This window comes from Oryza brachyantha, chromosome 2 (genome assembly GCF_000231095.2).
Source record: "Oryza brachyantha chromosome 2, ObraRS2, whole genome shotgun sequence".
Classification (NCBI taxonomy): domain Eukaryota; kingdom Viridiplantae; phylum Streptophyta; class Magnoliopsida; order Poales; family Poaceae; genus Oryza; species Oryza brachyantha.
The window spans coordinates 16,111,289-16,132,973 of NC_023164.2; the positions used below are offsets into that span (position 1 = coordinate 16,111,289).

The 21,685-nt window shown below is 37.1% G+C and overlaps 1 protein-coding gene and 2 non-coding genes across 10 annotated transcripts; 2 read left to right on the plus strand and 1 right to left on the minus strand.

The window, feature by feature from the left end:
* Positions 1-237: 237 nt before the first annotated feature.
* On the minus strand, positions 238-13,943 carry LOC102705227 (homeobox-leucine zipper protein HOX7-like). Of its 8 annotated transcripts, none has more exons than XM_040520373.1 (12): positions 13,705-13,943; positions 11,764-11,983; positions 11,397-11,515; positions 9,686-9,735; positions 9,261-9,539; positions 8,554-8,674; positions 8,150-8,216; positions 7,151-7,595; positions 2,416-2,687; positions 1,999-2,255; positions 1,235-1,314; positions 238-1,069 (listed from the first exon to the last, which is right to left on the minus strand). In XM_040520373.1, the coding sequence occupies exons 9-12, from the start codon at positions 2,615-2,617 to the stop codon at positions 613-615; spliced, it is 996 nt and encodes a 331-aa protein (XP_040376307.1). In that variant the 5' UTR covers positions 2,618-2,687; positions 7,151-7,595; positions 8,150-8,216; positions 8,554-8,674; positions 9,261-9,539; positions 9,686-9,735; positions 11,397-11,515; positions 11,764-11,983; positions 13,705-13,943; the 3' UTR covers positions 238-612. The 8 variants fall into 8 exon arrangements, 7 of the variants coding, with proteins under 7 accessions (XP_040376307.1, XP_006648759.3, XP_040376306.1 ...); XM_006648696.3 differs by lacking the exon at positions 8,150-8,216 and having other exon boundaries at positions 7,151-7,321; positions 7,453-7,651; positions 13,705-13,942; XM_040520372.1 differs by lacking the exon at positions 8,150-8,216 and having other exon boundaries at positions 13,705-13,942.
* A 2,816-nt stretch (positions 13,944-16,759) lies between these two features.
* On the plus strand, positions 16,760-16,841 carry TRNAS-AGA. Its single transcript has one exon. It is a non-coding gene; the product is annotated as a tRNA-Ser (tRNA).
* A 1,595-nt stretch (positions 16,842-18,436) lies between these two features.
* On the plus strand, positions 18,437-18,518 carry TRNAS-AGA. Its single transcript has one exon. It is a non-coding gene; the product is annotated as a tRNA-Ser (tRNA).
* The last annotated feature ends 3,167 nt before the right edge of the window (positions 18,519-21,685 follow it).

Here is a 21,685-nt window from a genome sequence, read left to right on the forward strand (position 1 = left end):
GCGCTGATGGTATGTGAACACAAATATATGGAAGCGGAATTTTATTAGCCATGAGCCATTGGCTACAGAATCGAGAGGATGCATACATGATCTGATGTTGCCCGCCCGAACCTTATCGTGTATGCGTAAGGACAAACCGACCAAAGGTCAATTACGCAACCGGGGAATTAATTCCACAAATATACTACTAATTAAGCCTAGCACAGTACATTGTATACGCCAAGTAGTTTCCAAGATCGCAACACAGAGTATATATATATCATTTGTTAGGTGTGTATGAGAGAGATACAAGCACGAGTATAATACACATTTACACCAAGTAGTTTTCACACCATCATTTGTTAGGTACGTATGAGAGTGGTACATTGATTCACTCGTCTAATCTTATATTACATTTTTTTACAGAGTATATATGGCTTTGATTAATTCTTTCTGAAGAGTATATATATACATATTTTCCTATATGCATCAGTACGGTTTTGATGAACAATGAAGAAAAAAAGGGACAACATTTTACACAGGATCAATACAATGTACGTATACACCCCATATTTAATTAATTAGCATGCGCATGCAGTGCAAGAAACTGCAAAGGGCTCCCTAGCTCATCGATCACGACGTCGCTGATGGCTGGCGGCGCAGCACCGGCGGAATGACGGCCGCGAAGGGGCCAAAGTGAGGCCGCCTGGCGAACAAGGCGGCGGATGCCGCCGGAGAGCCAGCAGCCGGAGACCACACGGCGGCGTTGTCGGCAGCGCCGGGAGCGGTGCCGCCGCCGCTGCCGCCGCCGGCGACGACGACGTGTGGGGAGTAACCGGCGGCTGCTGCTGCAGCAGCAGAAACGACCTTAGGACTTTCACACGAGGAGCACGGCCGGAGGAACCCGGCGGCGGCGGCGGCGGCAGGTAGGTGATGGAGGCCGCCGTAGAGCGGCGGGTACGTCGACGGCGTGGTGCGGAGAACACGCAGCTCCGCCACCTCCCTCTGCAGCCGCCGGTTCTCCTGCGTCAGCCTCTCGCAGTAACGCTTCAGCTGCTCGCAGTCCACCTCCATCTGCTTCAGCTTCGTCCTGTGAACAGTGAGTATCATGTGTGTGTCAGTGTGTGTATACGTAAGTTGTTCAATTAGGTCAAAGCAATCAAGATGAACAATTCAGTTTGGGAAACAGCATCATTCCTAATTTGGTTGAGATTGATATCATGGTATGGACTATATATGGAGGATGTATAGTTACCTGGCTCTTCTGTTTTGGAACCAGACCTCCACTTGGCGTGGCCGAAGGTTGAGCCGATTAGCTAGATCACTCTTTTGTTTCTGTATGGAAATGAAAAAGTAACATTTGGTTTCATTTCAACTGTATCTTTTGCAAACAAAGAACTTTAGCTTTATTGACTTCAATCACAGTATGCTGGAACTTTTATCTACAAGAGTCCTAAACTGTAAACATCCCAATCACACTCGAGTGTGAAATCAAACATGTGATATCCATTGAGGTGAGACATGACATTTGTTGCCAAAAGATCTCAGATTCCCTTCTTTACTTTGTTGCAAGGATCCATTGCCATCAGAGCTCAGAAGAACGAATGCCCTCTGGAAGTAATTTGGACTATTTCATGCGCATATAACAAAATATGTGCCCAGCAAACTCAAAACTAAGGAAAATGATCATAATCTAAAGGCACTATCGATCACTGTTAGAAAACAGACGTGTGATGAACGGATGATTATATAGGATTTCCTGAAGAGAACCCAAGAAATCATCAAACTGTTATAATTCACAACGCTTTGTAGCATCGAAACTGTACATATGGCTGATCTCTTAGAACAAAGTCAAGAAGAGGGTAATTAAATTAAGTTGATTGAATAGTATCCTTATCATATATCTGAACGAGACAGTATTATCTGCAAATTAACTGACCTAATATCAATTTGACAAGACATGTAAAGCCTGATACTTGATAGGTATGGACAAAATTGTAGGAAAGATACGACACATACCAGAGTTAGGGTGCTGTGTTCTCTGAAACTATCCTCTAAAAACGAGGACTGTTCCTTGGACAGCCTCAGCTTCTTCCTCGCCCCGCCACCACCGCTCTCCTCGTCTGCAGCTTCCAGCTGATCAGCTGCCTGCTGTCTCGTGGATGCCTCCAGCATAGAAGGTGGTGACGAAGAAGGCCTCACTTCCGCTGCGCCTCCATCTGCTGGCCGAGTGTTCACATCAAGACCACGTGTGCACAGCTCTGAATTCTCGCTGCCTATATATACAGAAAAGGACTCATCACCATCCAACGATTTTTCATGCATACTTCTTCTTGTTAAGCTCTGTTATACTTAATTAATCATCCACAGAACGGCCTGGAAGTTGCAACTAATCATGACAGCAGAACACATGGAAATAAAGTTCTCTTCACTTACCGGTCAGAGGCTCTGCAAAGAATACAAACAGAGGGAGGCTCAAGCTCTCAAGAGGAGCCTCGCCATGAGTGCGAGCTTCATCTTCCACTGATCCCTCCATGGCTTCTTCTGATGATTGTGTGCATGTCGCCTGGCTGTCCTGTTCATCTCTGCTAGAAGCTCTCACTCCAAGCACAAGCTCCAAGCCTTCTCCTTCGCTCATGCATGTAGGTGGAGGCACCGGTGTAGGCACGACAGTAGTGGCCTTCACTGGAGCTGGAGAGTCCCCTAGACTAAGCTCAAGTTCCATGTCAAGGAGACAGAGGGGGGTCATGGAGTGAGGAGGCAAAGAGGAAGCAATTAGCAAATATCACATATATAGTGGTGATGGGCCAATCATGAGGAAGAATTGACCAGAATAATCAATAATAATATATCAGTACCCAAGATGGATAAGTAACCAGAATATAGCTTTAGATTATTGTTTAATTGTTTAATGCTAGGGAAGGTGATCAATCTAGTGACAAATAATTGGAATCAAAAATTTATGTGCGCCATTAACTTGGTAATTCACAAATTGTTATATCAATGAATGTTTGGTTAAGGATTTCCCATGCGGACATTCTATATCTGAGTTGTTCCGTCAGGCTTCAGTACATATTCTTTCTGATTGATGTAAATAATGGGGCAATATGAACTCATGCTTCACAATACTTTACTCTTTGTGCATAAAAGACGTTTTTTTACTAAACCATTGTACTTCATTTTCAGCAATTTAAACATATTTTTTTTTATAAACATATGTAGAAGTTATATCAAATATTTAAGATTTCCAATGGCTGCGATAGAGCCGTGTCAACTGGCCATAATGTTTCTTGAATGAAAAGGAAATTAGGAGGGGAAGATTATTTCCTCCAGAATAATAAGCATAGCTGAAAGCTTCCATGCATTCACGGTTTTTGAATTATCACTTAATTGTACAGACAGTGATACTGAGCATAATAAAGGTATAGAAATTAATTTGTCATAAAAATTGCTTCAGAAGTTATCTATCCTCAAAGATTATTCAATAAGCCAGTGGTATGAAATGAATACATAGAATAAAACAATTATGCAATAAAGCCTCATTGAATTAATTGTATATCACTAAGTAAAGATAGTAGGTAAGATGGGGTAATGTCTAGAATCTGTATATGTGAAATCTGAACTGGAATCATCTGTGAGCTGGAGTGGGGCCCATATCTTCTGATATACTCCCATCATTTTTAGGTTTAAGACCGTTAACTTTAGCTCTACAGTTTGACAATTCGTCTTATTAAAAAATTACATAATTATCATTTATTTCGTAATGATTTTTATCATTAAGGGAAGATCCTACTATCAGGTATAGCTACTCCCTGCACGTCCAAGATGAAAAATATTTTCATAATTATTTTTGTTCCCACTCAACAGAAAGTATAGATATTTTTAAATCTCATGTGAATGATACTACATGTATAGAGTTTGTACTTTCTATTGGAAGAGAGAAGAAATATGTATAGAGATGTTTCTGCACCTTAGATGTGAAGGTAGTAGCTACACCTGATAGTAGGATAAAGGCTTTCTCTATATATATATATATATATATATAACCATGATATGAGAATGTGATTCTATAAAAAAAAAGAAAGAATGAATGAATGATCTGATAAATGATAATGTGAATTGGAGTTTGGACGACATATAACGAGCCAACACGTAGTACGTAGTGAATACAGATGGCATTTGTGGGTTCTACAAGTCAATAATGCTAAAGCAACTCCGATTAGATGTCACAATGGAAAAAAGCATATCTAACCAGAATTGCTATATAACTAGCAAGTTTGATCTGGATTAATTAACATGAAGCATGCCTTCAAATTATAACAAAACACCAACAAGAAGACTATTATGGTACAGTGAGAGTATATTACTGATTGACCACAATGAATTTAATGCTACGGCATAAAGATTATACTGAAACTGATGAATCTGACAAGAGTCACTTCAGTCAACCCAAGGTGGTGTTGACTATTGCTACATTAATCATGCAGCACACATGCACATGAATTCCAATCATCATGTAATGATGTTTCTAGAAGGATGTCATAGATTACAACAAAGGACTGTTCTCGCTCTACTTGCAAAGAAAAATTGAGTAGGAATCTATCACAGAGCTTATAAAACATGCACATTGCTTTCAGTAAAATTTCAACAGTAGCTTACTTTGGCAATTAGAACCAGTAATGTATTTATAATATTCTTTGACAATGTACTGTTTCTATATAGTAGAGCAAAATGTTGATTACGTGGTCAGGGGTATGAAGTTTATCAGAAAGACAAATTGCATCTTGACAGACTATGGATCTAAAATTAATGACATAAAAAATGAGTGAATTGAGGACCATTTATTATTGCCCAATCTTTTTTAAGTCTGCATCTGATTAGATATTCTATAGGTAGATGAAAGTAGACAGTTAAGTATAGAGCACTCAACTGAGGATGATGAGGTCAAAACTTTTTTAATTTTTCCGACCCTCATGTAGGCAATAAAACCCAATATAATATAAGTCATCCAAAAAACCAAACACATCTTTGCATATTAATTGATTTTGAATGTTCCAGGAAACAAAAGTCAAACTATTTTTACATCGACATATCTTGATTTCAGAGATAGAAGACTGAAACATCAGCACTAAAACCTGGAATATTTAATCCAATTTTCCAAAACCCAAACATACTACTTATTTGATGGATCTGTATGTATTTATTTTTTGGAACAAAAAGAAGCACTCAGTATTGTTTATAGAAGTTTCTATTAATTTGATGCCATTTTAAATTATGCAAGTCCAGTAAAGCTGTTTTTTTCTTTTTTTGAACACGCAGGAGAGCTGCATATCGTAATATTAAAAAGGAAAAGAATCTTCGAAGACTCAAACAACCTCATTAGGGAAAGGTTTAGTACAAAATGCCTGCTCCACAACCACAGAACTAGAGTAAATGCTGTATTCAAAATTTAAGTCCAAAATGAAGACAACTGTGAAGACAGGCATGAATAAAGCTTCTGTACAAATTAATACCGCTGGATCTCATGCCACATCATTGTGTGCTACAAACATTGTGCATTCATACTTTAAAACGTATCCAAAATTTGAAAAAAGTACTTTGAAGTTTTAAGTTGAAACTTCCACATACCCAATTTTTCATGCATTTAATAGGAGAAACTTAGTTGCCACTTACAACTTATCTTGCTATGATTTCTCTTGTTTAGATTCCGAGTAATATTGTACTCACTCCATATTTTTTATATGACGCCGTTGACTTTTGAATATATGTTTGACCGTTCATCTTATTCAAAATTTTAATCAAAAATACAAAATTATAAGTCATACTTAAATTTCCTATAATAATAAATCGTATTATAACAAAATAATTAATAATAATATTTTTTTTGAATAAGATGAATGGTTAAACATGATCTAAAAGTCAACGACATCATATCAAAAATATGGAGGGAGTATATTCCTCTATTTTCAAACAGATGAATACATGATGTGCTGAGGGTTGGCTCTGAAGAAGCTGAAGGCTTCTCAGTAGAGTGCAAACAATACTCTAGGTTTTAAAATGTAAATGTACCAATTCAATTATCATAACATAGTTCTTTGTCTTTTTTTGACGAAAACGCATTCCTAACAACCCACTCGGCTGCAGTACAATGATATAATAGGCGTATTAGAAAGTCAAGGGATAAGCTTTTAAAAAGAGCATACACATCAATACAGCATAAGTAACTTTCAAGAAAAGGCTTGTGTGTAATATCCTAGATACCAAAGCTAACAGATCCAGACAAGCGTTGTGGCATTTTCAATGTGCCAGCCTACAAAAAATACAGTGACGGCTAAATTTCCATAAAAAAAATTATGTTTCAAACTATAGAATAATGTTGATGAAAATGGATTTCAAATCAAAGCCACATTCCCTCCAGGCAGGAGTTAAAGCACCAAATATATTAGATCGCAAATCAGTTAGTTTTTTTGGACAAGGATTGGCACAACTTTGCAGTAGTGGTTTCTGCAGTCAGATATCAATATTTTCAAACCACACAATCCACATAACCCATGATATAAAAACTAATATAGTTCAAGAGGATTACAGATTGAGGGCTTAAGGACTTCAGAGTTTTTAAGGAAAAACATATATAGAACAGAATCAACCTTTAATATCAATTTGCAAACATTTTTACAAGAGAAAGTGGCCATTAAGAGAACTAGTTTGTTTTTCTCAAGGAGTATGTAAGCTCTTTAATTTACAGAAATTCACCTTCCTTTCAGGCATCACACTTTTAGCCTCTATTATTAAAAAGGCCCCCCGAATATTGTGTTACCCAAACTACCGCCGAAGAAAAGTTAAGTCATTCACTTGGTATTGCATAAATAATGCTTGACTCTAGTTCATGTGCTATGATGGAGCTGTATGACAAAGCAAACACCAAATCATGAATAGCCTCTTTTGCAGATGTTCACTTCCACAAAACCACAGATCCACTTAAAATCAGATACTTTTTTATTCCATCTCATAACATACTACTGATATTTGTTAGATTGGCACTTTTACATGCAATCACCAAAATGTCATCTATATCCATCATTTAATATGTACATGTTGTGATTCATATGATGCTTTTCCATAAAGCATCCAATCAATAAATGCAGGCAAGATGTCTTAAGAAGAAACATACCTCAGATATGTTGGAAGCAATCTTACACCACTCCTCTTTTCATAGGTAAGAAAGGCACTGGTGACAAGCCTTCACCAACTCAGAAGTAGCAAGACCTTTTGTTATTGATCGGTGGTTGGTTCCAAACTATGGAAAAACATCAACTGTATGGGTACACCTAATACCTTATTTCTGAAAAAAAATTCTATGCACTGATTAACCTTTGATGATGCAATACTAGTGCCATGCACACTGGGTATAATCCCATTAATTCATGTACATTAAAATTTGAAGTACAAATCAATGTCTTAACCTATCATTACCAATTTAGCAGTTAGCACTTGAAAAATCTGCTTTCTTGTACATATATAAATGGGAATATCCTTCCAGATTGCAGATCATAATTTGCCAAATGGAGTCTTCCATTTAAGTGGATAAGAACACTGAGTGATATTTTCTCCCAAATCTGAACATTTACCATAGACTTTGTTCAGCAATTTGACACATCAGAATACCATGTCCCTATGCAAGGAATGGAAGTAATAATGTACTTAAATTTAAATTTTAATAATTACATTATGAGTGACAACTGTAAAATTATAGAAGTAAAATTTATAATGCCAATGAATATGATGCATATACATTATATATTTAATGAATGCCTCGTATGGAAACTCATCAACTGATCTATCATTATTACATCATAATTATTAAATGGCAATAATAGGCGTGCAACATGACATACATTGCATAAGTTGTGTGTCTGTTATAGGAACTGAGGTGGCAATCTGTTACGTCAATTATATTCCCCGTACGTAAACTATAAGAAAAGAACATGATAACATTGATCTAACATAGTTGCATCACAACTAACAAAATTCACAATATGCAATAGATGCTAACTGATAGCATGGGAGTTTCTTGAATACTAAAATGCTACATGACTTCTCCATGATCATTTCTTTACGGCCAAACTGAAAAAAATAATAATGCTGCACAGATGCTTGTCAATTGACTTACTAGAAAATCAAGTTCATAATGTTAGTCATGGCAAGAATGTGAACATTAATCAAGCTACGTTCATGACCTGCAAATTCCAACTTCAGACAGTTTATGCTCCAGATTATTAAGTTTTAATCTTAGAAAAACTTATTATTTATTTTGTGCTATGCAGCACAATGCACCTCAATGTAAACAAGGATAGATTAAAGAATGACATGGCAGTCTAAATACATCTTCCTATATACTAGAAAAAGGATTGTCTAGCAATGATAGATGGTGTAATTTAAAGAGGTCATGTCAGAACAACACTGCCATAGCCTTTCAAATTTGCTTTAAAACCACATATACAGAAAGATATAGTATGCAATCATTTCTATTATTTGATTTGTGTGTAACAGACATCAAGTATATGCAAAGAGAACCTGATAGCATTGAATATTGCCAACTGTAAACATTCAATTGTGTGCCACTTCTAGGAATAAGACGTGGATATTGACAAGTTTTGATGTCCTCTATATTCTGAATGCAACTCAGACTGCCTCCCTGGAAGAGTATTTCAGAAGTTTAGAGTATGAACTTTTTGAGTGAATGCTAGTAAAAAACTAAGCATTTATAAGTTGTTTTTAGCATTTACAATTATTGAGACCAAATTGGTGCAAATATCAAACTAAAATGCATATGAAAACAATGAAACAAAAGCATAGAGTTCTCATACTGAGAATAAACTACTGCCATTATACAAGCACTACTGAGTTCTTAATGTTTTTCAGGGGTTGACTTTATATATTTTTACTTGCAGAGTATAAATAGTCTTAAAGCAGGATACGCCACATCCGTGTTATTGCTGCCTGAGGTTACTGCATGCAGTATAGCAATTATGCTCTGAAAACATTCATGCTAGAGGTCCTGCAAATTATTTATCATATAAATTATTTCCAATATGTTTAGTTTAGTTCCTTTTTCTCGGATATGGATAAGAAAAGAGATATTTGAGTCCCTATAGGCATTGCTGCTCAACTGCATATTTCCTACTAGTGTTGAAAAAGAACCCAAGAAATTCACATCGAAGAGACAATACACATGGAACAGGTTGCACCACGTATGAGATGGTGGATAGAAGAGCACAAACCAGGCAAACTCATAGGCCATCGCCATTGAAGGAAGAGGAATAAAATAAAGTCATGCCATTGCCACTTCCTCGATGAATAATAATGTAATTCTTGCCGGACGCAGCATGTGATCCTATTTGTTATACTTAGTATTCTTTCAGGAGCACCATGGCATAGTTTGCCAACATCACGTGCCACAGGATAAGGCTAATATGCCTCACTCAGACACTCATTAATAGGGCATTAGGCCAGATTAATTTATTCATCCACCAAACCTCCCTTTGTCTGTGCGTGTGTTACTGTTAACAGCAGTTTTAGAGATAGCTTCAGGTAAGGTCCAAAATATGTGCAGTTAAGCAGAGAAAAGATAACGAAGACAGAAGGAGTCAAGGATAAAAAATAAAAATAAAAAACTCGGATTTTTAATTAGAAAATTGTTATTTACCTGCAGCTTCAGAGGCGCTGCATATTTGCACTGCTGTTATCTGCGGCCACCTGCGATAAGGTAAAAGGAAGGAGAGGATAAGTACAATGTACTACCACTCTTCCTGGAAATAACGTACATTGTACTACTTGCTGTTTGTACAGAACAAAGCAGAAAGCAATGTATTCTGGTTTTCGAATGTTGTCCAACCAGAAACTGCACGCGAGAGAAAAAAGCAAACATAGCAGCATGCTGGTAAACAGGTAAAGAGTTAACTGCAAAGATGACTGTCCATATCTTCATGCAAACCAATGCAAGTCACCACGATCTAAAAGATCAGACTTTATACAGAAATTAGAAGCTGGATCTTGCATGATTCTTCATACTAAATTCTGGAAATATCATAACTATGGTTTACATTATAAAATTAAACATGTAATGCAAGGGCTTGTTCAAGGGAGCAATTGAATGATTATATTCATCCTTTCCACAAAAAGCAGTTAAAACTTCAAATGCATCTTCAGTAGAAATAATGATAAATGAACCCAGATATACAAAGCTTTTACAATAAAAATAACATGAGGCTTCCTGTCAAGGGCGTCATTTCTCTTTGTTTCATAAAAAAAAGACATGCTCCCAGTGTGATTACAACAGATTTCACCAATAAATACTTCTGACTTGACACTTCAACAGATGAATCCTCAAAAGAAACCAAGGAAGATCAAAGCACCAAAATTCCAATGGACAGTGCTCATATGTGATTGATATTGAAATATGTTTTATGAGCCAATTTAGAGTGTTTTAAGAAGTCCATAATTACAATATGCACGCAAGAAGCGTATGCAACAAGAATACCAATTGGAGGGATCTCACAATACATATTATATGAATTAGCTACCCAGCAACAATCATGATCTGCATTTGCATTCACTGATCTGCAATTGGAGGCGTCAACGGCACAACTAACAGGATGCTTGAAATTTCTGAAGAGACACTGTACCTGTTGGGCGGTGGCATCACAAAGGTTGTAAACATCACTTTTGATTATTCAACATAATTCATCAATTTCTCTTGCAGTGCTAGATAGTTGACTAAGCAAACTCAGAGTATCAATGATCATTCTGGAGTACTAACCTTCATTAATAGTACAATGTGCATTAATTGTGCAGGAATGTTTAGCATTTGAAAAATACATGGAGTCTGGAGAAGATGCTTTATTCTTTCTATAGTATAGCGTGAAAGAGTGAGTAACGCAGAGCGAAGGGGAGGGGGGCAGTAGTATAGTCATGCAAGTAGGAGCACCCTTTGACTGGATCAATCAAATCCTGGCTATCTTTTCATTCGTTATCTTGTAAATTTCACTGACAAGCTAAGCTTAGCTAAAATGCACACGCATACTGCTAGCGACGTAAGCATTCAGGCAATCAAGATTGCACATGCATGCATTGTGTACTCATAATCTAACATCTAACCAAATGCAGAAGCATTTTTTCTTCTACCTCAGTTCAAGAGAGCCTAGATCCTAGATGTGTAAAGGTCACAAGGTAGGTGCAAAATGTGGATATTTGTGCATTTTTGGATGTTTGCGTAAGCCAGTGTTGCAACAAACTATCTTTATCTTGGTGAGTACGAAAAAAAAAAAACATACCAATGCAGTTTTTTCACAGGGACCATGGAATTATGTATTGCAAAAAGTTTCTATTAGAAACAGAACAGAATTTTTAATTCTTACCCGCCATCATTCTCATCAACTTGTACTAGTTTGATACTTTACATGCAACGAATTGACTATCAGAAGGTCAAAAGATATAGTTGCAGAAGCTTCAACCTTTCTCCATATGTAACAGCACCCTAACAGAATAAAAATTCAATCATTAGCATAGCTTAAATATAATTTACAAAAGGTCTCTCATAAATAACTGGTTTGCTAGTACAAATCATCAATGTAGCATTGTAGCTCAAATTTGAATTAACATATCAAGACAATCCAGCATAGAATTGGAACATAATGTGATTTTATATGATAGAAAACAATAGAGTAAACTTGTGTTGAAATGGTTGATTATCGTTTGGAAACTAAAGAAGCAAATGAAACTTACTTATATACTGATAACTGCAAATTAACCAGATTACACAATATAAAGCCTCAGGAATAATTTATGTGCCAATCACTACATTGATCTGGTAAGCTGGCAGGTGATCTGTGATAGCAAATAATCTATCCCATGCTATCATATTTTTGTGTGGATTCAAGGCATGAGATTAGGAATTCCAAAGCTCTCATCTGCACTACAGCATTCCCACAGAACCATTAGCAACCTGCAACCAAAAAGGATGGAATGTTTTTAGTGTAAAAAATTTGACAAATTCTTAAGTATTTTATCTGACTGGATGGTGTGAAGATTAGATGGACGACTGATAAGGAGGCGCACATAAGATGTTCTAAGTGACAAGAAAATTTCCAAAATAAATGAATGGTGTCACATTAATGATAAGAAGCAAAAGTAACCAAAGCGAATTCGCCCTTCTATAATAAACAGATAGTATATATAAGTAAGTATTTAGTGTAAAACATAGCCACATCATCAGAACAACACCAAGTGTTAGGATATACGAAACAGAGTGGTTGTGAAGTTCAAATTTTAATATATTTCCTAACTTAACAAAAAAATATAATGGTTTCGATCTGCCAGTTTATACAACCACTTTCATATGGAAGAGCAACATAGGAAGGTATAGGAAGTTGGTGTATCACGTAGATGGAAAAATACAACATAGTTTGTTACAAAAAAAAAACAGAATTAACTTCAAGCTTCATGCCTCCATTAGCACTGTGTTGACTTACGATACATCATCATATATTTAATGTACTTTTGAATGTACAACAAGCTGAAAACATGTTTTGGAGCTATGGGTAAAGATTTCCCTGGCTAACTAAATTTCACAACAAAGCACCGAGTTAACAGTACCACACAAAACATACACTTTTGGATATACGATATATCATTGTACTTTTGGATGTACAACGAAGCATGGTTAGTAAGGATGGCCCAAGTTCCGTAAGTATGTTTGCACCCAGTTAATATAACTACACAAAACATATACTTGAACAATTTACTTCTAAATAGGTTACAATTTTTAGTAAAAAGGCGCCATGGTTCAACTAGCAAATAAAGTTGAATAGTTAGAAGAAAAAGGTTAGGTTTAGTACATTTATTCAATTGAAGCTATTGGTCATTTGTCCATTTCACATTTTCTGGAGTTTGGGGTTTTACCGAATCTTCATAGGGCAAGTGCAGTTGCATTTTTAAACCATCCAGATCACTAGAAAGTGAACAAGAAAAAGGTCACATCTGTTCACTGCTTGTTAGCTTAAATTGGCCAAATCAAGAATAATTGTTTTCTATGACAGCAGAATTAATTCACTTTAAGATTCTCACCAGGAAATTATTTCAACTGATTCAGAACAGCATCATGTCATTTACCATAACGTGAGAGTGAGCCATTACTTGTATATGCAGCTACCAATTGGTGTATAGCCCACAACAACATACATGAAACTGATCCATGTATATGTACTGTAACATCAAGAGTCGCAGGCTGCAAAAGTATGATGTATCCCCATGGACATCAATAACTTGTATTCATTATAGATGCAACTGTGATAAGCCCAGTTGCCCAAAGGGATAATGACCATCACTCCAAACTCAAAGGCACCCATCGGTCCCAGATTAATTCCTAACAGCTAACAAGTCTGAATTTCAAGCGAGGCTTATCACTCGTCTTACGCTCTCATCCCTAAATCAATACGCACCACGCCACCGTCCAGCCTTCTGCCGCGACCTAGGCTACCGCACGGCGTGATATGCCCTAACGCCTTCATTCCAGCCTGCACCACACTCAGGCACTCAGCCATCGATTCCGGCCGCCGCATGCATCATCCGGTCGACGACGAAGCGGGGGAGCGAGGCGCCCACACGCCCTCTCAACTCGGAGTCGAATTTCAACCTCATATTATCAAGAGGAAAGCGTTTGCGTACCACCACCCGGAGATGGCCATGGCCATGGCATGGCGATGGCTATGGCGGCGGCGGGCTGCTCCCACGCTTCAATCATCGCCTCCCCCCGTCGCCCGAGTCGGGGGGCGCATCCCCAACCCCACCCGCAGTAAGGCAGGCCGCCAGGACGGGACGGAGCAGAGCAGAGCAGGAGCTGGTTGGTAGGTGCGGCCGCCGTCGCGGCGGCGGCGGCGGCCGAGGCGAGCGGCGGCCGCGCCTCTTCGGTAGGCGTGCGAGTGGGGAAGGGAATAAGAATGAAATGATTTTTTTTTCTTTTTCGCTTTCTTTGCGGAAGGGGGAAGTGGGCCGGAAGATAGGAGGAGATCCGGCCCAACAGCCCATTCGCTCATTTTTCATTTTGCGAGACGGTAGGGCCCTATTTTTTTTCCTCATCAGATTTTAGATTTTTTTTTCTTTTGTTGCCATGCTTTTCTAAGCACATAAACACGTGTTTCATGAAAAAACAATTTATATACAAATTTCTTCGTCTGACCTTTGCAGAGAAAAATTAAATTTGTATTAGTGGTGATCGTCTAGACTGTAGTCTAAAATGGTCTAACCGCGTCTAGGCGCTAGATGATGGGTTATTGTCTAGTTTAGGACGAATTAAACGGTTTGCATGTAGTCAGTAAAACATTGATTCTTAGTGTATAAAACGAGGAGACAACAAAAAAACTATTTTGTACATATGCTGACTCTAATTAGAGGCGCCGACAAGATGAATACGAACGAAGAGTTAATTAGTATATAATTATGAAGAGTCAGCTTAAGAAACTAGCATTTGAGTGAAGATTTTTTTCTGCTGACGTGGCTTGAGATAGAAACTATAATAAACTCTACCATTGAACATGCCATTAAGACGAGTGCAGACCATACAACTGGTATCCAAACTATGGTCTAGGATATGGACCAATGGACTTTCGACGCGTACAAACTTAAATATGTACGTAAGATTAAAGCTAATAGGAGATTCATTTCTATAAATAAATTAAACCTTAAATCTGAAAAAAAAACATTGTGTCGTTTAGGGTAGGGTGAATAGATGTTCCTGAAAAAATTAGCAGTTGAATTAAATTACTCATTAGAATTTCCAATTAGAACAACCGGAACCCGTGCTTCGCATACAATGCTGATTGGAACTTTCGGTCCTCGAGCAATCCCTTGAGAGGGATGCAACCAAAGAAACTCTCACACCAAGAAAGAGCTAAGGCAAGTAAACAATAAGATACAACCAGGAATGTGTATCAAGCAAGAAAATCATAAAGTTATTGCAAGAGAGAGTGGGAGACACGAATTTTTCGCCGAAGTTTGGATCATGAAGATCCACTCTCCAATGAAGAACTCAAAGGAGTCGAGTTGCAATTGATCCCAAGCGTTACCAACCTCGCACCGTGAAAGAAGCCTAGGCCCTTAGAAAACCACCAAGGCAAAGCTTCATTCCCGAATTATCACCTAGGTCCACTAAAGGGCAACGAGCTACTATATCCGATGAAGCTTGCTCTACCTAGCAACCTTTAAGGTTGAGCTTAGTTTTCACTAAATTTACTTCTTTTCCTTATGGAGTTGTAGGAAAGTCATACTAACTCGCCTGGTTTATCCACAACAATAGGATGATCATAGGCGACGCCTAGCCAGCTAAGAGGAGGACCTCCAAGATTAATAAGCTCCTAGCCCTGAAGTCGATCTTCAAGTGCTCAATCAATCCTACTCTTTCGAGCTTTCCAATTCTCCAACTAACATACACAAAGGAGTTTTAATCCAAAAGATAAATGGTGAAAATCCTTGAAAGTATAAGCCAATAGGTCTATAAGATGTGGTAGACAACCCCTTGAAATAGGATGGTGTGAGTTAAATACTCGCACGCCTCTCCGAAACTAGTCATTACTCACATATTTAAACATTGGAACTTCCAATGGTACCCATCGAAACTTCCGATCAACACTTACAGAAACTCTTAGAAGACTGGATTAGAACTTTCGATCGGACCCATCGGAACTTCCGATTAGCCCTCTCTATCTAGTAGGAAACGTTGATAATTTTTTTTGATGATCATCATCCAAACTTCTGAGATTAAGCCTCTCACCTAAACATAGAAAACTGATCAAACTTTCCGATCATCTCGATTAAAACTTCTGGTCGCCTCGATTAGAACTTTCAGTCATCACTAAATATCAAAGACCATTTTTATTTATGAGTGTGGTGTTTTATGTCTCTTGTTCTAGAGATCAAAGATATCCCTGAGCAGTTAGACACAAACATCGAGCTATGCAAGAGCCTACTTAATATGACGGTTTCCCTGCAACTCAAATAGAAAATCAGAAACAAATTTATTTGTCATCGGCCATTGAGTTTTTTCTTTCTTTTATAAGAGTCACCAAGTGTAATCATTCTCATCTCAGGGACTGAACATGTGCTTAACTCATTAAATATCAGTAGTCTCTTATTTAGTTTGTTATCAATCATCCAAAATCCACAAGGGGTCTAGATACACTTTCAAATTTCACTTTTGTTGTTTTCAAATACTCTATGAAACATATTGAACATGTTTACAAATATTCCAATAGCGTGTTATATGGTATATTGTCTATGCTGTCTAGACTTGCTAGATTTAAGACCATGGATCACATACCATCTATCTAACTTCTAGCGTCTAGGTGAACATTAGTATTAGTCAATTTATGCTTCTATACTCTCAATTTCTATGACAAAAATCAGATGATCCAAAAATCTTGATAACTTTCAAACGGAGCCTAGATCCACAAAAATAAAAATAATATGCATGCACAGTTGTTGCGTTCAAATAATCGCACAGAACTGGTAGAGGCCCTGCAGCATCATAGATGAACAGAGAAGGCATGTATGTATGCATGCATATATTGTATATATAGGAGCATATATAGAGCCATTCAGACTTCAAGTTTGAGCCATGGTAGCTGTTCTATCATAGCTCTTTAATCACTTCCTCAAAATATATCGCGTTTTATATATTGTTTGTAAAAAAGAAAAGATTTCTTCTTAAGAAAACGTCAGAGAAATAGTGGTCGTGCCGGAGTGGTTATCGGGCATGACTAGAAATCATGTGGGCTTTGCCCGCGCAGGTTCGAATCCTGCCGACCACGTTCGTTTGTTTTTATTGTTACCTTTTGGAGACCATTCCTGCTACGAGACGGCCAAATTCCATGGATTCATGAACTTGGGCATTTCGATTATACTATCTCCGTTTCATAACGTAAAATGTTTAATTTTATTTGGTTTCATAATGTAAGATGTTTAATTTTTTAGTTACATCGTTTGATCATTCGTCTTATTTAAAAATTTAGTATAAATATAATAAATAATAAATGGTCAAACATTTGAATAAGACAAATGATCAAACATTACAAAAAAAAACAAACATCTTATATTATAAAACGGAGAGATTACATCGTAGGAAGAACAGAAACAACGTGCCCAAGGAGATAACCCCACCATAATACATCAAAAAACCATAATCTCAGCTGGGTATAGAAAGATCATCATCATAGAACTATCCTTGCATTGCACCACCATTTTATGCTCTTGCATATATAGGAAGCCTGCAGGAAGTGGAAGCACTGCAGTTTTCAGGAGGAACATAACCAGAGGAGAGGAACAACTGTGAATTTCTCAAGGGGCTTTTGAAAGGAATGACATCTGACAAGACAAATGAATTTATTACTTTGGGTAAAGGAATATCACTCGATAAGATGAAGGAATCTGTGGATCCTGTGGCAGGAATTTGATACCAAATCAGTTCGATAACGTATCCATGATTTCAAGATATTAGAATACTTGGAGATAAGAAGAACCTACCGTGTCGTGAATAATTAAAGGATGTCTCAATAAATAATCACAACACAATTCTTCGTCAACTTGAGTAAGGAAACCGTAGTCAGTAGTCAGTACTGCCTGAACAGCTGATAAACTAAACTCGTCAACATCAAACTGTAATTCAGCATTTGATGTATCGCTAATTATCCCCCGCTTTCAGACGAAACCATTCATGTATCTAAAAAACGAAACTCGTACAACTTTCTCCAGTTCAACAATTCTTAATGTTTTGGACAACAACACTATATTCTAATTCTATCTTTAAATGTAACTTTTTATTGATATATATATATATATATAATATTTATTTTTATTGAATTATTCTTTATAACTCAACGATACATATTACCGTAATGTTTTTAAACTAAATATATTAAAGTTGTTGCTAATAGACAAAGTTTATAAAATTTGACTATAACCTTATCCAAAACAACGAGATCTATGGAACTGAAGGGGGCTAATTCCCTTGCAGTGCGCACGGTGAGCAAGCTCCTTATTTTGGTTAAGCAGTCACACTAGTATCATAGGAATCAAAATGGATGCCTCATATGCAATTGATTACTGTGGCAAAATAAAGTGTAACAAAAATATTCCTCTAGTTTGTATCGGCCGAATTGGATAGTCATTAGATAAAACGAATAGAGGGCTCAGATTGAGTATAGTGCTATTCTGCACTAATAATAACACAACTGTACTGGATCCCAATCCATATGAGAGCATAGAGCCCATTCAAACTTCAAATTTTAGCTACGGTATTCTATTTCGTTAATCACTTCCTCAAAGTATATCGATTTTTTTTATATATGTAAAGAGCTGTTCTTAGATTTTGAAAAAGTGTTTTTATGACAAAAATCAAACATAAAATGTGGTCGTGCCGGAGTGGTTATCGGGCATGACTAGAAATCATGTGGGCTTTGCCCGCGCAGGTTCGAATCCTGCCGACCACGTTTCTTTTTTTCTCTTCCTTTTTTGCGTTTGTCTTTTAATTTATTATTATTGTTATGCATGATCAAACATTTAAAATATAAAGCTTCGACCGTCAATAACTTCATAAATGATTAGTTCAAATATAAAATAAATGATATGCATATATTATCTTTGAAAGATACTTTCGTAGCATTATAAACTTAACTGCCAAAAGGAGAGAGAACAAACCCTCAGCATGCGTACGAATGTACGATTAATCTAGGCAAGTATTGCTATTGCTCGTAAGAATTAATACTAGTAAATTGCAATGGAGCCATATATTACCCGCGTTTTCTTGTAGATCATCTTTAAACTTAAATTTTTATTTCATACCGGATAAATTTGCTATTATCATAGTTTTGGACCATTTTGAATAATTTTAGAATAAACATCAACGACTTTAAACACATCGGTTTGGTGCATCAGTGAAATTATATCTATGTGCAATCTATATATTTGCTGACAAATTTATCTGGTTCAAATTAAAAAATATATGTTTATGATCCGAAGTGAAATTTAAGTAATAAAAAGATGGCCCAAAGTGCAAATTGCTCTAAGAATATACTTCCTTTGTCATGAAATAATATCATCTTTGTCCACTTTTGTTTCCTGAAAAATAAATTCATCTATAAGCACTCGATGCATTAGAATTTCGGAAAATAATGAACAATCGCATTGAAACTAGATAAAGTGAGAGACAATTGCATTAGGATTTGATAAAAGTGATTGTATTATTTTTTTAATGAGAACACAGTACAACGCAGACGTTCATAACGCACTTACACTCTTCTCTATGAACGCACGCATACAAACCCCTCTATAAACATCTCCGAAGACTGGCCGCAAATCCTAAAGAACCACGAAGTCGTCACGGGCGTCTCGATGTCGATGGGTATGTCGTCTCCTACTAAAAGCACAGAGTGAGTGTATTATAGTCTTTTCAGCATTGATATTGGTACATGTTGGATCAGCGAAAGTGAAGTTATCTTAGTAGGGAGGAAGCATATAGTACAAAACCTCGTTGTCTGCAGATTCAGATTCTCAGAATACACCTTGCATTTCCCCCGGGCAGAAACACAGCGTTTGCAGATCAGGAGGAGCAGCTTCATTTGTTTTTTGGAACAGCTGGTAAAGCCCCACTCTCAAACACGTGTCCGACGATGTGAGGCTAACTGGCACCACATGGTTAGCTTAAACAGGCTAAAAGTATTACCTTGGAGCAGGTATAATAGCAGGCTATAAGCATATTTTAAAGAGATAAGAGAAGAGAGAAGAGAGGTGAGCTACTAATTTATAGTTAGCTGTACACGTGCTCCAAAATAAAATATGTGTATGACATGTAGGATCATATATTAATGTTTTGTAGATAACTATTGTATGAATTGACTATTAGATTGACTATAGATAAAATGGAGCTAGTAGTTGGCTATACTATTGAACTTGCTCTTACCACTCGCAGCTGTCAGTCGGAACAGCAGAGCACCAGCCGTGGTGCCTGCAGATGCGTTAGAGCAAGTTCAATAGTATAGCCAACTACTAGCTCCAATTTATCTATAGTTAATTTAATAGGCAACTCATACAATAGTTATCTACAAAACATCAATACATGGTCCCACATGTCATACACATATTTTGTTTTGAAGCCCGTGTGCAGCTGGCTATAAATTAGTAGCCCACCTCTTTTCTCTCTCATCACTTATCTCTTTAAAATATGCTTATAGCTGACTTATAGCCTGCTACTGTACCTGCTCTACACAAAGAAAATGGGTTAATCAGTCAGGCAGAGAGATTAGCCAGCTAGCACAAGCCTGACGACTCACGGCGTGGCAAAGCCAGCGTGAAGCGCGTTGCTGTTGACGAGTGGCCTCGACCTTTTCTGTTTCCCTTTTTTTTTTTTCTTTTTGGCCTATGGGATTCTCTCCTCTCCGTTGCCCCGTTGTATCTATCTATCTGGCGCCGTCTGTTCCCGAGACGAGGTGGCGTCAGGTGTCAATGTTTGCCCGGGGAGGAATGTGGGGTGGATCATGGCCTCATGGAGTCATGGGGGGTGGATGGCCGACGTGTCACAGCCAGCTGCATTAATTGCGCCCACAAGGCCATAATTAGCGCAAATATAATAAGTAGACTGTAATAAGCTACCTGTAAAATGCTATGGAGAAGAAAGAGGGTAGAAAAGAAGTAAGTTTGGCTCTTAGAGCAAGTTCAACATTATAGTTAAATACTGGCTTCAATTTATTTATAGTCAATCTAATAGCTAATTCATACAATATAAAACATATACTAACGTGTCCTACCTATCATACACATATTATATCTTGGCATTTACGCTACAACTGACTATAAATCTGTAGCTCACTGCTATTCTCTCTTCTCTCCTATACATGAGCCAACTTTACATATAATTTAAAAAAATACGTTAAATACATATATGCGGGAAATAGATATGATAGAAATTAGTACTACTTCTGTTTTATATTGTAAGACTTTTTAGTATTGTCTAAATTCATCCATCGATGAATGTATATAATATATATTCATTGACATCCATACCAATCTAAACAAAGTCTTATACGGAGAGAGAGTATCATCCTTATAATCAATATATTATATTATATGTATTCACTCTATTATAAGCTTATGCCCAGTAATAAGTAGCTAGGCCAGCATTAAGCAGTAAACATCACTCCATCGAGCTATCGGTATCACTCTTCCAGCTGAAGCTTCTTTATATACTTTTTTATTTATTTTCTCGCGCAAAATAGGGGATTCTATTCGGATTTCCGAAGAATCAAGGAGCGTTCTCATACAGGGACGACAATAGGACCCGATCTACCAAAGAAAAATGTTGATGTTAAGAAACCGGGATATGAAACTTTTCCATGCCACCATAATGTTTATTATCTAAAATTAATTTAATAAATATATAAAATAAGGCATCCGTAGAAAATTATAATAGCACAGATTTTTTTAAAACGTTAAACTTCGTAATTTTTACGACCACACGGTGACCACGCACACATCCACAAAAGCCTCCTCCACTAAACGCTATAAGAGACTTAAGATCAATGTGCATTTTTAATCTCATTGGATTATTGTTAGGAACCTAAATATTCGTGTACATCAGAACTTGAACCAGGATGAGTCCACC